Here is an 18,427-nt window from a genome sequence, read left to right on the forward strand (position 1 = left end):
TCACTACTTGGTACCTCCAATCTTCACTGTCTAGGACCTCCAGTTTTCACTATCCAGTACTTCTAATATTCACTCCCTCCTACCTCCAACCTTCACCATCTACTACCTCCAACCTTCACCATCTACTACCTCCAACCTTCACCATCTACTACCTCCAGTCTTCACTATCCAGTACCTCCAATCTTCACCACCTGGTACCTCCAATCTTCATTAACTGGTGCGGTACCTACATGACTCGTTCCATTATGTTCTCCAACAGACATTCTCCATCTCCTGCCGTCAGCAGAGACCACACTTGTTCTGAGTAAATATTCGGTAAGAAAGTTAAGGTTCACAACCATCTGTTGCCTGACAACATGTGGGCCAGGAGGCGGAACCACAGGTGAAGCCCAACCTACCCTACCTCACCTTCCTCCCGGATCCACTTCTACTGTCGAGTCTTGTGTCCATATCTCGGTCAGTAGCTTACTTATGTACATGTAAACAATCATACTGTATCTTCTGGCGAAACTAAAGTTCGACGAGAAGGTTAACAACTTATAGAAACTCAATAACTAGTTATTGTGCAGGAAAAAACTTGGTAAACATAAAAACTCAGAAAGTTACGGTGGTTCAGCCAACCAAGTCTGGCGAAGAAACCTGAAACTTTAGTTCAGGCAAATGCATCCAGCTGGCGAGTCTACGTGTCTGATACAACGCTTACCACTTGGTGATGACGTCTGTAATACACTGTAATTAAAACATTGTTTCTCAAGCCTCACCATATCATTAACTGAAATCATTGAGTGATCCTAAGCCAATATAAGTATCTATCTATCTATCTATCTATCTATATATATATATATATATATATATATATATATATATATATATATATATATATACATCACGGTCTCCATGGTTGTTAATTTGTTTATGGATGGGGTTGTTAGGGAGGTGATTGCAGGAGTTTTGGAGAGAGGGGCAGTATGCAGTCTTGTGGATGAGAGGGCTTGGGAAGTGAGTCAGTTGTTGTTCGCTGAAAATACAGCACTGGTGGCTGATTCGGGTGAGAAACTGCTGAAGCTGGTGACTGAGTTTGGTAAAGTGTGTAAAAGAAGAAAGCTGAGAGTAAATGTGAATAAGAGCAAGGTTATTAGGTTCAGTACGGTTGAGGGATAAGTCAACTGGGAGGTAAGTTTGAATGGAGAAAAACTTGAGGAAGTGAAGTGTTTTAGATATCTGGGAGTAGACTTAGCAGCCGACGGAACCATGGAAGCGGAAGTGATTCACAGGGTGGGGGAGTGGGTGAATGCTCTGGGAGCGTTGAAGAATGTGGAAGGCGAGAACGTTATCTCGGAGAGCAAAAATGGGTATGTTTGAAGGAATAGTGGTTCCAACAATGTTATATGGTTGCGAGGCGTGGGCTATAGATAGGGTTGTGCGGAGGAGGGTGGATGTGCTGGAAATGAGATGTTTGAGGACAATATGTGATGTGAGGTGGTTTGATCGAGTAAGTAATGAAAGGGTAAGAGAGATGTGTTAATAAAAAGTGTGTGGTTGAGAGAGCAGAAGAGGGTGTGTTGAAATGGTTTGGTCATATGGAGAGAATGAATGAGGAAAGATTGACAAAGAGGAATTATGTGTCAGAGGTAGAGGGAACGAGGAGAAGTGGGAGACCAAATTGGAGGTCAAAGTTGTAGGTTGTTTTGGTCAGGGTGGTATGCGAAGTGAGAGAGTCAAGGTGACTGGTTTGGTGAAGAAAGAAGAGGTAATGAAAGCCTTGCGGAAGATGAATTGTGGCAAGGCGGCTGAAGCGAATGATATTACTGATGAATTTATTAAGAAAGAGGGTGACTGTGTTATCGATTGATTTGTAAGGATATTCATTGTATGTATGGATCATGGTGAGTTGCATTAGGATTGCCAGAATGCGCGTATAGTGCCACTGTATAAAGGCAAGTAAGATAAAGGTGAGTGTTTAAACTACAGAGCATGAGTTGGTTGAGCATATCCGGTAAGTTGTATGGGATGGTAGTAATTGAGACGGTGAAGGCATGCACAGAGCATCAGATTGGGGAGGACCAGTGAGGTTTCAGAAGTGGTAAAGGATGTGTGGATCAGGTGTTTGGTTTGAAGGATGTGTGAGAAATTCTTGGAAAAACAGACGGATTTGAATGTAGCATTTATGGATCTGGAGAAGACATATGATAGGGTTGATAGAGATACTTTGTGGAAGGTCTTAAGAATATATGGCGTAGGAGGAAAGCTGCTAGAGGCAGAGAAGTTTTCACCAAGGGTGTAATGCGTGTACACGAGTAGAAAGAGAGGAGAGTGTATGGTTGCAAGTGAAGGTTGGTATGAGAAAGGGGTGTGTGATGTCACCATGGTTGATTAATTTGTTTATGGATGGGGTGGTGAGAGAGGTAAATGCGAGAATCGTGAAGAAAAGAGCGAGTATGCAGCCTGTGGGAGATGAAGCGTGGGAAGTCAGTCAGTTGTTGTTTGCTGATGATACAGCATTGGCGGCTGATTCGAGTGAGAAACTGCAGAAGTTGGTGACTGAGTTTGGGAGTGTGTGAAAGGAAGAAGAGAGTAAATAAAAATACACGGAAGGTTATTAGGTTTAGCATGGTTGAGAGATATATTACCTGAGGTGTAAGTTTGAATAGAGCAAACTTGGGGAAATACAGTATTTTAGATACCTAGGAGTGGAGATAGAATAGAATGGAAGTGGAAGTGAGTCATAGGGTGGGGGAGGGGGCGAAGGTTCTGGGAACACTAAAAAATGTGTGGAAAAAGAGAGCGTTATCTGGTAGCGTAAAAATGGGTATGTTTGAAGTACAGTAGTCCCAACAATATTATATGGTTGCTAGGCATGGATTATGGATAAAATTGTGTGTTAAGGAGGGATGATGAGTTGGAAATTAAATGACTGAGGACAATATGTGGTGTAAGGTGGTTTGATCGAGTAAGTAATGAAAGTGTAAGAGAGATGTATGGTAATAAAAAGGACGTGGTAGAAACAGCACATGGTGTGTTCAAATAGTTAGGGCATATGAAGAAAATGAGTGAGGAAAGGTTTACACAGAGGATATATGTGTCAGAGGTGGAGGGAACAAGGAGAAGCAGGAGAACAAGTGAAGGTGTGAGGATGGAGTGAAAGATTTTGAGCGATCGCAGCCTGAACATGCAGGAGGACGAGAGGCGTGTAAGGGATAGAGCGGATTGGAACAATGTGGTATATTGGGGTCGATGTGCTGTTAATGAACTGACTCAGGATATGTGAAGCGCCTGGAGTAAACCATGGAAAGGTCTGTGGGGCCTGCATGTAAATAGAGAGCTGTGGTTTCAGTACATTCCACATGATAGACAGAGAATGGTTGTGAGCGGATGTGGCCTTTCTTTTTCTGTTCCTGGCGTTACCTCGCTAACACAGGAAACGGCGATCAAGTGTGTGTGTGTGTGTGTGTGTGTGTGTTTGTGTAACTACAAGTGGCACAGTTTACGCGAATGCACTCAAGCCAACTTCTCTATCAAAAATGTTTGCCAAATTGGTTGTTAGTGTGTAGTAGCCTTCATACCCTCATACACTCGCCCACACTCAGCTATTGTCCATACACTCAGTGACACAATGACCCCCGTACATTGCACTACCCGCGACAGTGAACAATGTTAACGATCCACGTAGATTGTGTCTCCTACCTGCACCTGATCTGTTGCCTCCCACTGGAACCATGTGAACCATCTTCTGTGTAACACAATCTGGACGAAGACACAGTAATGAACCATGTGAACCATCTTCTGTGTAACACAACACAGAGGGTCTACCCTCGACTGTCTCAGGTGGCAATACTTGCATGTAAGTCACAGAAGAAAGGTGTTACCAGCACCTGCTACAAACGTTACCATCTGTCGCTCAGGAAACACACAAGGTCAATGGCCGATAATCTTAGAAATTTCACAATTGTGGTAGAGTTTTACGTTTATAACGTCTAAGTGGCAGAGGTTCATTTGCCATGATTATGATACCTCAACAATATTAATATTTCTCTTCATTACGGAAAGGAAAATAAAACGTGCGAAGATTATTGCACAAGACGAAGGCATTTAGGCAGGGCTATGGTAACTGAGAGTACCAATGTAACACGCCTTTGTTATTTAGATAAGAAGTATTGCTTGTGTGTGTGTGTGTGTGTGTGTGTGTGTGTGTGTGTGTGTGTGTGTGTAAATGCATATTTGTATTGTGCAATAATAATCGTATTCATGGGGCTCAATTTCTCAAAGTTTCATTCCTTTCACACTTCTTATTAAGCTTCTGTATTCTGTTTACATTTATGATATATGGCTATTCCATTTATTAACCACACTAATAATACAAAGTATTTCTCTACACTCTTTTTACCAATGTTTTTCCCTCAATAATTTCCTGTCGTATTCTCTGGTTGTTCTATCTTCTAAGAGATCTTCAGTGTTCACATCATCAAACAAAATGAAAAACAGAGAGTTTGTCAACAGACTTACCCAGTTTCTGCTTCATTCAACGTTGAACAAATTCACCATCTCTGTGAGGGAGCCTCCCACTCACTGTATGAATGATGGAGCAGCACTGTGAGGGAGCCTCCCACTCACTGTATGAATGATGAAGCAGCACTGTGAGGGAGCCTCCCACTCACTGTATGAATGATGGAGCAGCACTGTGAGGGAGCCTCCCACTCACTGTATGAATGATGGAGCAGCACTGTGAGGGAGCCTCCCACTCACTGTATGAATGATGGAGCAGCACTGTGAGGGAGCCTCCCACTCACTGTATGAATGATGGAGCAGCACTGTGAGGGAGCCTCCCACTCACTGTATGAATGATGGAGCAGCACTGTGAGGGAGCCTCCCACCACAGGTAAAGGCTGACCATAACCACAGGATCAGGCTGACTACAACCCCAAGTCCAGGCTGACCACAACCACAATTCCGAGCTGACCACAACCACAGGTCCGGGCTGACAACAACCAGAGGTCTAGGCTGACCACAACCATAGGTTCAGGCTGACCACAACCATGTCCGAACTGACCACAACCACAGGTCCGGGCTGAAAATGACTACAGGTCAAGGCTGACCACAACCATAGTCTAAAGCTGACCACAATCAAAGGCTCGGGCTAACCACAACCTCAGATCAAGAATGACCACAACCACAACTCCAAGCTGACCACAACCACAGGTCCGCTGACCACAACCACAGATCCAGGCTGACCACAACCACAGGTTCAGGCTGACCACAACCACAGGTTCAGCCTGACCACAACCACAGTTCCAGGCTGACTAACACCATAGGTCCAGACTGACCACAACCACAGGTCCAGACTGACCACAACCACAGGTCCAGGCTGACCAAAACCACAGGTCAAGAATGACCACAACCACAGGTCAAGGCTGACCACAACCACAGGTCCAGGCTGACCACAACCACAGGTCCAGACTGACCACAACCACAGGTCCAGGCTGACCACAACCACAGGTCAAGAATGACCACAACCACAGGTCAAGGCTGACCACAACCACAGGTCCAGGCTGACCACAACCACAGGTCCAGGCTGACCACAACCACAGGTCCAGACTGACCACAACCACAGGTCCAGGCTGACCAAAACCACAGGTCAAGAATGACCACAACCACAGGACCAGGCTGACCAAAACCACAGGTCAAGAGTGACCACAACCACAGGTCCAGGCTGACCACAACCACAGGTCAAGAATGACCACAACCACAGGTCAAGGCTGACCACAACCACAGGTCAAGAATGACCACAACCACAGGTCAAGGCTGACCACAACCACAGGTCCAGGCTGACCACAACCACAGGTCCAGGCAGACCACAACCACAGGTCCAGGGTGACCACAACCACAGGTCCAGGCTGACCACAACCACAGGTCCAGGCTGACCACAACCACAGGTCCAGGCTGACCACAACCACAGGTCCAGGCTGACCACAACCACAGGTCCAGGCTGACCACAACCACAGGTCCGGGCTGACCACAACCACAGGTCTAGGCTGACCACAACCACAGGTCCAGGCTGACCACAACCACAGGTCTAGGCTGACCACAACCACAGGTCCGGGCTGACCACAACCACAGGTCTAGGCTGACCACAACCACAGGTCCAGGCTGACCACAACCACAGGTCTAGGCTGACCACAACCACAGGTCCGGGCTGACCACAACCACAGGTCTAGGCTGACCACAACCACAGGTCCAGGCTGACCACAACCACAGGTCCAGGCTGACCACAACCACAGGTCTAGGTTGACCACCAGCACACCTGCCACCCTGCTGCTGTACAATGATTCTAAGAATTTAAATTCATGATAATTTGGTGGGATAATTATCATGTAGTACGTGGTGCACTGTGTCTGGAATGGGTTGCCGTCGGGAAAGTGTTGGGTGTTAAACGTTTATGAATCAAGGAAGGAAGGAAGGAAGGAAGGAAGGAAGGAAGCAAGGAAGGAAGGAAGCAAGGCTCTGGCTTGGAGGGACGCTCGTAAAATACCGTCTCCGCACAGTAGTAAGGTCTGCCACCTGTAACTGAGGGAGAATTCTAATGCCAGTGCATGACGAACACTTACCAGAGACGCAACGAAATATACAGTCAACATAAGAGGAAATTATGGCGAGAAAAGCGGCTTTATAGTTACTGTGTACTGAGTTGGAAGAAACAAGTCAAGGTGGGAGGGAAATGGTTAGGGTTTAGAGAGATCTAATGATATAAGTCAACAGTCTTTATCATTACAATGAAGCGTACGTAAGTATCAGATGGTTGCCGGCAGTAATGGAGACGAAATGACAAGAAAACACTTTCCTCAAAGTATTCAAGACTTCCAGGCAGGTGGGCATGGTCACTGACGGCCATACCCATACAATAATTAAGGCACAACAGTACATGAAACTCTGCTCAACACATGAAAAGTCTCGTGGAAACATAATGTGTTTCCTACATCATTCTTGTGCTCTGTTCTACGTGGATCAGAACAAAATTACATGTGACCTATCATTATTTCAGCTTAAGTATACCAGAGAATAATGATGACGAATTATGAATAATGATTACATCAGACGTGACGAGGACCCGTCATGTGGTCTGTCTGACACGACAGGAAACTGTGCGGACCATCCCATCATGTGGTCAGTTCCTGAGGTTGTGGTACAGGCAAAGTACGCTTTGTGGCCCAATCCTGTACTCACTCTTACTGTCCTGTACTCACACTATCCTGTATCCACTCTTACAGTCCTGTACTTCCTCTTACCTGTCCTTTACCCACTTTTACTGTTCTGTTCTCCCTCTTACTGTTCTGTACCCACTCTTACAGCTCTGTACCTACACTTACAGTCCTGTAGGCACACATACCACTGGACCAGATGCCGTGGTATGTTCACTACAGCTTCCCCGCATACCACTGGACCAGATGCTGTGGTAGGTTCACTACAGTAACTGTACTACATTTACGGTAGTGTGTGTCTTATGTACATACCATAACTGTCAACTTAGAGTGTTCCTAACATAAGGTTGAACTCACAATACTTCCATTAATCAGTTTTTTAAGCTGGTGATGGAAGAGAACCAAGCCAGTTGAGACATGAACGAAATTCACTGGAATAAATTTCACTCACGGGATCATTAGCGAAGGCAACAGCAGGTCTTCATATATGCAGATGAGGTTCTTGTATCAATAATGAGGTGGTGTTTCCTGTGGAGGGTCACAGTGAGGCTGATCATTTCCTCACAGCTGGAGGACGGCGGGACGGTGGCTCTCCATCACGGCCAGACACAACGGGATCTACTACCATGGTGTGTGCATGGCAAGTATCTATATCATGGATCACGTCACATCAACTGTCACACCGTCTGTTGCACGTGTAACTTCCTCATTTATTCACATCCGTGTGGTAGGATCCATGTGGTAGAAAGCGGCAAAGTAACGCGAGCGAACTGCCTCAAGCGGGGATCTCTCCCGAGTGACTTGCAACATCTTTAGCAGGACCAGTGCAGGAGGCGGACAGAGAGCCACGGGCCGAGCTCATGTTAGATCTATCATGATATCAATCATGGACGTGTTACAACTGCAGGATGTACCACAGTCATACAGTTGTATATGTTACCCGTCGTCACACATCTCTACAAACTGTTACTCACGTTACGTGGCACATCACTTAATGAAGATTTCGGACACCACCAGGTTAATGGTATACACTTGTCACCTTCCCCAGCTCCACCTTTCCTTCCTCAACCTCCCCCACCTTCACCTTCCCTTCCTCAACCTTCCCTTCCTCAACCTTCCCCACCTCCACTTTCCCTCCTTCAACCTTCCCTACGTCCACCTTCCCCTCCTCAAACTTCCCCATCTCCATCTTCCCTTCCTCAAACTTCCCATCTCCACTTTCCCCTCCTTAATCAAGCCACCTCCACCTTCCCTTCCTCAACCACCATCTTCCCTTCCTCCACCTTCCCAACATGGATCTGTATGTGGCATTTATGAATCTAGAGAAAGCATATAATCGGGATGATAGAGATGCTTTGCAGAAGGAAAGCTGATGGAAGCAGTGAGAAGTTTTCATCAAGGGTGTAAGGAGTGTGTGAGAGTAGGGAGAGTGAATGGTTCCAAGTGAAGGTTGGTCCGTGGCAGGGGTGTGTGATGTCATCATGGTTGTTCGATTTATTTACGAATTGGGGGGGGGGGTGAGGGAGGTAAATGCGAGAGTTTTGGAGAGAGGGGTGAAGTGTACAGGCTGTGGGGGAAAAGAGGACCTGGGAAGTGAGTCAGATGTTTGCTGCTGATATAGCACTGGTGGCTGATTCGAGTGAGAAACTGCAGAAGTTGGTGAATGAGTTTGGAAAAGTGTGTAAAAGGAGAAACTTTAGAGTAAATGCGAATAAAAGCAAGGTATTAGGTTTAGTAAGGTTGGGGGACAGGTTTTGGAGAGAGGGGTGAGTATGCAGTCTGTTGGGCATGAGAGCCTGGGAAGTTAGTCACTTGTTGTTCGCCGATGATGCAGCTCTCGGGGCTGATCCGAGTGAGAAGCTGCAGAAGTTGATGACTGAGTTTGGAAAAGTGTGTGAAAGGATAGGAAGCTGTGGTTTCGGTGCATTACACATGACAGCTAGAGACTCAGTGTGAACGAATGTGGCCTTTGGTGTCTTTTCATAGCGCTACCTCGTACGCACGGGGGGTGCGCCATTTCATGTGTGGCGAGTGGCGACGAGAATGGATGATGGCAACAAGTATGAATATGTACGTGTGTATATATGTATATGTCTGTGTATGCATATTTATATATACGTTGAAATGTATAGGTATGTATATGTGCGTGTGTGGAGGTGTATGTCTATACATGTGTATGTGGGCAGGTTGGGCCATTCTTTCGCGGGAGACAGCGACAAAGTATAATAAAAGAACAATCAATACCCTCCGATATAATTTCCCAGGAATACTCAACAAACTTATACCTCTGTAATTTGAGCACTCACTCTTATCCCCTTTGCCTTTGTACAATGGCACTATGCACGCATTCCGCCAATCCTCAGGCACCTCACCATGAGACGTACATATATTAAATAACCTTACCAACCAGTCAATAGTACAGTCACCCCCTTTTTTAATAAATTCTACTGCAATACCATTCAAACCCGCTGCCTTCCCGGCTTTCATCTTCCGCAAAGCTTTTACTACCTCTTCTCTGTTTACCAAATCATTTTCCCTAACCCTCTCACTTTGCACACCACCTCGACCAAAACACTCTATATCTGCCACTCTATCATCAAACACATTCAACAAGCCTTCAAAATACTCACTCCACCATTACTTATCACCTCCCCATTAGCCCCCTTCACTGAAGTTCCCATTTGCTCCCTTGCCTTACGCACTTTATTTACCTCCTTCCAAAACATCTTTTTTTTTCTCCTTAAAATTTAATGATACTCTCTCACCCCAACTCTCATTTCCCCTCTTTTTCACCTCTTGCACCTTTCTCTTGACGTCTTGCCTCTTTCTTTTATACATCTCCCACTCATTTGCATTACTTCCCTGCAAAAATCGTCCAAACCTCTCTCTTCTCTTTCACTAATAATCTTACTTCTTCATCCCACCACTCACTACCCTTTCTAATCTGCCCACCTCCCACGCTTCTCATGCCACAAGCATCCCCTGCGCAAGCCATCACTGCTTCCCTAAATACATCCCATTCCTCCCCCACTCCCCTTACGTCCTTAGTTCTCGCCTTTTTCCATTCTGTACTCAGTCTCTCCTGGTACTTCCTTACACTTCTCCTTCACCAAGCTCACTTACTCTCACCACTCTTTTTCACCCCAACATTCTCTCTTCTCTTCTGAAAACCTCTACAAATCTTCACCTTCGCCTCCACAAGATAATGATTAGACATCCCTCCACTTGCACCTCTCAGCACATTAACATCCAAAAGTCTCTCTTTCGTGCGCCTATCAATTAACACGTAATCCAATAACGCTCTCTGGCCATCTCTCCTACTTACATACGTATACTCATGTATATCTCTCTTTTTAAACCACGTATTCCCAATCATCAGTCCTTTTTCAGCACATAAATCTACAAGCTCTTCACCATTTCCATTTACAACACTGAGCACCCCACGTACACCAATCATTCCCTCAAGTGCCATATTACTCACCTTTGCATTCAAATCACCCATCACTATAACCCGGTCTCTTGCATCAAAACTACTAACACACTCACTCAGCTGCTCCCAAAACACTTGCCTCTCATGATGTTTCTTCTCATGCCTAGGTGCATATGCACCAATAATCACCCATCTCTCTCCATTCACTTTCAGTTTTACCCATATCAATCTAGAGTTTACTTTCTTACACTCTATCACATACTCCCACCACTCCTGTTTCAGTAGTGCTACTCCTTCCCTTGCTCTTGTCTTCTCACTAACCCCTGACTTTACTCCTAAGACATTCCCAAACCACTCTTCCCCTTTACCCTTGAACTTCGTTTCACTCAGAGCCAAAACATCCAGGTTCAAACATACTACCTATCTCTCCTTTTTTCTCTTCTTGGTTACATCTACACACATTTAGACACCCCAATCTGAGCCTTCGAGGAAGATGAGCACTGTCCGCGTGACTCCTTCTTCTGTTTCCCCTTTTAGAAAGGAGGGTTTCCAGCCCCCCGCTCCCGCGCCCCTTAGTCGCCTTCTACGACAAGTGAGGAATGCGTGGGAAGTATTCTTTCTCCCCTATCCCCAGGGATATATATATATATATATATATATATATATATATATATATATATATATATATATATATATATATCAGTTACTTGTCTCAGATGTGTCTCCAAGCAACCATGGCCACTGTACTACCTGACTGTACCGTTTGTCTGGTCGTCACCACAAAAGTTGTACCGCCACAAGACATGCACTTCTTGCGGACCACGACCCATGGACCGTGTCTGTGTGTACGTAACTGAGTTTAACAACGTAGCGCCTACGGTGCTGCGACCCAATGTTACAACACCAGCTAGGATGTGTACTGGACACTGCCCCTCCCATACCCATCACCAGCTAGGGTGTTTACTGAATACTACCCATCCCCTGCCCATCACCATCTCGGTTGCATAATGGACACTGCCCCTCCACTGCTATTCCACAGCTGGGAAGTGGACTGGACACTGCCCCTTCCCCGTCATCCACCAGCTAGTATGTACACTGGACACTACCCCTGCCGCGCCGTTCTTCTGGTCGTGCACTGGACACTGTCCTTTCCCACTGTTCCCATGGTCAGGTGTGCAATGGACACTGTACCTCCTCCACCGTTCCCTTGGTCAGCTGTACAGTGGACACTGTCCTTGCCCACTGTTCACCAGCCACGCGTTCCTCAGTCTTTCTTCCTTGCAGTTATTACCTCACAGATATATTATTTTTCAGTTTTAATACGACAGAAAATTGTTGGGGTAAAACGTAGCTTAAGGTGATCACCGCTGAGGTAAGTAACTTCCGGGAATGGAAGAATTAGTGGAATCTTGAAGCGTGATGGTTGCAGCTCTGGCTAGTACGACAGTAAGATGACTGTCAGGCTACTCCAGTCTTACTCACTTGTATAACGAGTTACACTATCATTATATTATTCCTCAAGTTAATTGTGTGTGCCGTTAAATCACATGTTTACCATTACTTTATAATTCAGTGATCATCTTCTTTAAGTTCATTAGAATATGTGTAGTGAACATTTGACATACATACTGAACATATACTCCCAAGGTCAGACAATAATTTGCAGTCACAATAAGTGGGTCTCGCAGGAGGCAACCAGTTTTCCAGGTTTCTCCCACCAGGTGAGAATTCATGAATACTTTATAACACCAACTTTCTCAGCTTAACCAACTTAGCGAGCGGTGATAAACAAACCTTTAATCCTGTAACAAGAGTTTGGTGCAGAGTGGCTATATGTTACTTATCTCTGAGGTCAAACGCCATCAGACCTTACCTATGGCATGGCTGCAGCAATTGACACACTGTAACTACTTATATTATACACACACAGTATTCGGAGTCAGACTCACTTACCCTGTAAACAAGCGAGCATAACGAGGCCATCAAGTGTTACTTATCAGTGGGGTCGAACACTAATTGGAACATGGTAACAGTTGAGAGACAAGTACTACTGATGAATACATTTCCCACCACCATAAACCAGAATGATATGCCGTCAACCAGCGAGCATAACGAGGCCAACAGAGAGTCTTAACACTTACCATTCGTAGCTAAGACGGCCAGGACCTCCCCACCTCGAGCTTCCAAGGTAATGCCATCTAGGAGGTGAGTGCGTCCGCCACGCCCGCGGGTCTCGTACACCAGGCCTCGCACCTGCAGGTGAGGACCTTTCAGGCCCATGCCGCCCTCCTCTGACCACGGGTTGTCTCGGGGGAAGAGCTTGTCGTTCAACATGGGCGGCTCTCGGTATGCTGTCCCATCTGGAGGCTGTTTGGAACCAGGGGCGTAGTGCTGGTGAGTGGCGTGTGAAGTGTGGGCGTGCAGGCGTTGAAGGGTGGAGGGGTTGTGGGCGTAGGAGGCCAGGTGACAGGTGGGCGCCTGTGGGCGGTGGGTGGTGGGCGGGTACTGATGGTTAGAGGAGTAGGCGTACTGTGAGGGTGAGGGAGGTGCCACCGGTGAGGGGTACTTTATGCTCTGGAAGGGTGGGTACTGTGGCACTGTGTGGTTGGTGGTGCCGTACGTGTTAACACGGGAGTAGCCCGAGGTGGGAGGGGAAAGGCAGGAGGGGTTCTTGTAGGTGGAGGGTAGGAGGCGGTAGGGGGGCTGGTAGGGTGAGGAGGAAGTTGGAGAGGTTATAACGGTGGGGAAAGAACGAGGATGGAAGTTCTTTAGCCGAATATATTCCATTATGTCAGTCAGTAGCTTGTGCAGTAGTGCAGGAAGAAAAACTGTTCGCTCCTATTGTCAATGGTCAACTACTTCACAACACAGATCTTTGTCAGTCATTAAACATGAATCGCGACACCATTACACAGTCCTTGTTTTTGTTCTGCATCACTAAATGTATACCTTAATTTTTGGCCTTTAAGCAGGTCATTTAATGTTATGTGACCTCAGACAGTATTCACAAACCACTGAACCGACACCACTTTGCTCTGTTGGTTATCAAACAACATAGTTAACTACACATGTGCACGTTATGTATCCCCGCTTCACCTTGCGTGACTTACGCGTCTCTATCTGTGGGCTACGCGGGGGACCAGTGGACACGTATGCGTGCAACCACACACAAGGTTTACGAGGTACTGGCGGCCGAGCCGGGCAAGCTGGCTGCCTCCCTCCCTCTATGCTCCTCCCTCACGACTCGACCACTACGTCTGCCTGAGTTCCCACCTCACCATAATTTGTCCATTTTTATTAGGAAGGAAGACGATTGTGAGGCATTACGTCAGAGGTCACAAATATCAAACCATCCTCATGGTAAACCATGATGGCAGCAACATCATGACAGGAACTACAGTTTGATCGGCTCGTTACACGTCAATCTTAACGATCGTTGGCGTATTGGTCTCGGTTGCCACTCAACCAGAGGCTCGTATCAATTACAGCTACGTAGAAAACCAACGTTTCTGGTGATCCACACCATAAAAAGTCGCAAATGAATAAGGAAAAACACGTACTTTCTCCAGCCGTAATAAAACACACTCCAGTGACTTGAGGAATACACAGGTAGTGACGTAAACACAGTATGGCAGGCAACTCCTCACCTCCTGTATCATAACAGAGATACGATCCTGGCCAACCAACCTTACCTTACATACCCACACCCACTTTCTGCTTCTCAGAAACTTAGAATCATTCAAATATGTATTGATGTATCTAATTATTACAACCTGTGTATGTTGTGACAATATCTCTTGTTTGACGATCATTCAATTGTTGACAGCAAACATAATCTTCTACGGAGCTCCTTATCTACAAAGACTAAATATAATCTTGTGATGTTCATGGCTGACTCATCATCATCAAAATATCTAACAACAAACTACAGAAAAAATACATGAAAATGAAAAATCTCTCTTCTACTGCACAAGGAACCCTCTACAACTGTACACAATATATACTGTACACGAAACCTCTTTCAACTGTATATGATATACAATGTACACGAAACCTTCAACTGTATATAATATATACTGTACACGAAACCTTCAACTGTACATGATGTACACTGGACACGAAACCTTCAACTGTACATAATATGTACTGTACACGAAACCTTCAACTGTACATAATATGTACTGTACACAAAACCTTCAACTGTACATAGTATGAACTGTACAAGCAACCTCCTTCAGCACAATATGTACTACACACAGATTCCTGTCCCACAGTGCATAATGTGTACTGTACACAGAACACTTTTCAAATACACTTAATCTTCAAATCCTGTTAGGAACATGATCTATCACTTTTATCAAGAAATGATAAAAAACCATCCAACTAGAGAGAGAGAGAGAGAGAGAGAGAGAGAGAGAGAGAGAGAGAGAGGGAGAGAGGGAGGTGTGTGTGTGTGTGTCACTAGCACGTGAGGGCTAAGCTTCCTAGTTCCTCGTCCACCTCTTAACGGGGTCACCTGTTGCTCGTTCAGCCCAGGGCTCAAACACACACACACACACACACACACACACACACTTTACCCATATTACTTCCTACAGAAACACGTACAATATATATATATATATATATATATATATATATATATATATATATATATATATATATATATATATATATATATATATATATATATATAACTGCGAGGAGAGTGGTTATTGTGTGGGTAACGTAGTGTGAGCGTGACGTATAGACTGTACCGGATGTGATAGCAGGAGTAACGGTACAGAGGCTCGGTCACAGGGAAATGTGTCAGGAACCAATACTTGGCCAGCGTTACTCTTGTTATATTGGCCAGCGTTACTCTTGTTATATTGGCCAGCGTTACTCTTGTTATAACACGTGAGGGAAACGGTAGGTATGAGCCAGCCTTCAGAGAACAGTGTTGACCTGTGGGGGTTTGGCTCCGAGGTCCACCCGCGCTCTCACACCTCCGTGCCTGGTCTTACTCTGCAGAAGCGCTTCTCGCCGCCTGCCTCCCTCAACTCCCGACTCTGCCATCATGAGCGGGAGGACCAGGTGTGGGGGAACGTTGGACTGGTCAGCCAGTACATACGGTACACTCTCCCTCCCTCCTCACACAGACGCGAGCCGCTGCGACCCATGTCACACCATTACTGCAGCTAACACCACGTCTGTACTGCTACATAACACAACCCTTGCTTGTACTGCTACATAACACAACCCTTGCTTGTACTGGTACATAACACAACCCTTGCTTGTACTGCTACATAACACAACCCTTGCTTGTACTGCTACATAACACAACCCTTGCTTGTACTGCTACATAACACAACCCTTGCTTGTACTGCTACATAACACAACCCTTGCTTGTACTGCTACATAACACAACCCTTGCTTGTACTGCTACATAACACAACCCTTGCTTGTACTGCTACATAACAAACACAGTTCTCGTGTGTACTGGTACATAATCACAGTTCTCGTGTGTACTGGCACATAACACAGTTCTCGTGTGTACTGATATATAACACAGTTCTCGTGTGTACTGGCACATAACACAGTTCTCGTGTGTACTGATATATAACACAGTTCTCGTGTCTACTGGCACATAATACAGTTCTCGTGTGTACTGGTACATAACACAGTTCTCGTGTGTACTGATATATAACACAGTTCTCGTGTCTACTGGCACATAACACAGTTCTCGTGTGTACTGGTACATAACACAGTTCTCGTGTGTACTGATATATAACACAGTTCTCGTGTCTACTGGCACATAACACAGTTCTCGTGTGTACTGATATATAACACAGTTCTCGTGTCTACTGGCACATAACACAGTTCTCGTGTGTACTGATATATAACACAGTTCTCGTGTCTACTGGCACATAACACAGTTCTCGTGTGTACTAATATATAACACAGTTCTCGTGTCTACTGGCACATAACACAGTTCTCGTGTGTACTAATATATAACACAGTTCTCGTGTCTACTGGCACATAACACAGTTCTCGTGTGTACTGATATATAACACAGTTCTCGTGTCTACTGGCACATAACACAGTTCTCGTGTGTACTAATATATAACACAGTTCTCGTGTCTACTGGCACATAACACAGTTCTCGTGTCTACTGGCACATAACACAGGTCTTCAACAAACTAACATCCAGGCCGAGGACACGCAGTCATAAACAAAATGAAAATAAATAAACGGTAAGACCTGATACATGTTAACCAATGAAGGAGACGAAAAGTGAGATAGTTAAACTCTTGGCTGCCACCATGTTCAGTTAGTTACATGAAAAGTTCCAGATGAAGGAAAGTTTGCCAATGTAACATTGATATTCATAAGAGGTAATAGGTTACTGCCGGGAAATTATCGTCCCGTTAGCTTAACGTCTGTAGTTGGAAAACTTATGGAAACCTTCATTAGAAATACAAGTGTAAATCATTTAGAAGACCACCACTTAATATAAGATGGTTTACGACGAAATCGCTCATGTCTGGTAGTTCTGCTTGATGTCTTTTCTGACATAATCAACATGCAAGACGAAACTCGACGTTATATATCAAGATTAAAAATCTTTCGATACGGTTTTGCGTTCAAGATGACCAGCACGAATGACGTCACATGATATTGCTGACCGTAAACAGAGCAGTGATAAATGGTGGAGCCTCAGAATGGTTACTAGATCTAGCAAGTGGTGTGTCACAAGGATAATGATGGCTTGTGTTGTAGGATATCAAAATCCATTAATGATAAAAAAAACTGGGAAATATATGTGCAACTGGACATGAACATCTTCAGCTTCAAACTGAAAGACAAACTGATGAACTGTTCTCATACGCTCATACGAATCGATAATTGCAAAGTAATCCAATTATTCACCATAGTCAAAGTAATCCAATTATTCACTATAGTCAAAGTAATCCAATTATTCACTATAGTCAAAGTAATCCAATTATTCACTATAGTCAAAGTAATCCAATTATTCACTATAGTCAAAGTAATCCAATTATTCACTATAGTCAAAACAATCCAATTATTTACTATAGTCAAAGTAATCCAATTATTCACTATAGTCAAAGTAATCCAATTATTCACTATAGTCAAAGTAATCCAATTATTTACTATAGTCAAAGTAATCCAATTATTTACTATAGTCAAAGTAATCCAATTATTTACTATAGTCAAAGTAATCCAATTATTCACTATAGTCAAAGTAATCCAATTATTCACTATAGTCAAAGTAATCCAATTATTCACTATAGTCAAAACAATCCAATTATTTACTATAGTCAAAGTAATCCAATTATTCACTATAGTCAAAGTAATCCAATTATTCACTATAGTCAAAGTAATCCAATTATTTACTATAGTCAAAGTAATCCAATTATTTACTATAGTCAAAGTAATCCAATTATTTACTATAGTCAAAGTAATCCAATTATTCACTATAGTCAAAGGTTTTGATTATCTTGATCTATCAAGTTACACAAGACTTGTTTCATCTGATTCTATTCGTAGTAATGGATGCAAACTCGTGGACGAACGATTTACGACGAGTGAGGCGAAGTCCTTTTTCTTCAATAGGATTGTTAATATGTGAAATGATTTGCCAAGATGGGTAGTTGAGAGCAGTGTTACAGCTACGATGGAGATTAGAATCAATACATACTTCGCTTCAAGTCCACGACTTTCATTACTTGCACCTCCATGGTGAAAAGGACAATTTGCAGGTTATTCTCTGAGTTATCTGTTGACCCTCTAACTTTGACTA

The 18,427-nt window shown here is 44.4% G+C and overlaps 1 protein-coding gene across 3 annotated transcripts in view; it reads right to left on the reverse strand.

Moving 5' to 3' along the window:
* The window catches only part of LOC139761328 (ATP-binding cassette sub-family G member 8), a 186,950-nt gene that overhangs the window by 115,784 nt on the left and 52,739 nt on the right, over nt 1–18,427 (reverse strand). For all 3 annotated transcript variants that reach the window (XR_011715500.1, XR_011715501.1, XM_071685394.1), the window contains exon 6: nt 12,765–12,990. Coding sequence is in view for 1 of the 3 variants with exons in the window: in XM_071685394.1 (XP_071541495.1) it covers nt 12,765–12,990 (226 nt within the window). In the remaining 2 variants the exon portion in view is untranslated. The remainder of the gene's footprint in view (nt 1–12,764; nt 12,991–18,427) is intronic.

The sequence above is a fragment of the Panulirus ornatus genome, chromosome 40 (assembly GCF_036320965.1).
Source record: "Panulirus ornatus isolate Po-2019 chromosome 40, ASM3632096v1, whole genome shotgun sequence".
NCBI classification, from domain to species: domain Eukaryota; kingdom Metazoa; phylum Arthropoda; class Malacostraca; order Decapoda; family Palinuridae; genus Panulirus; species Panulirus ornatus.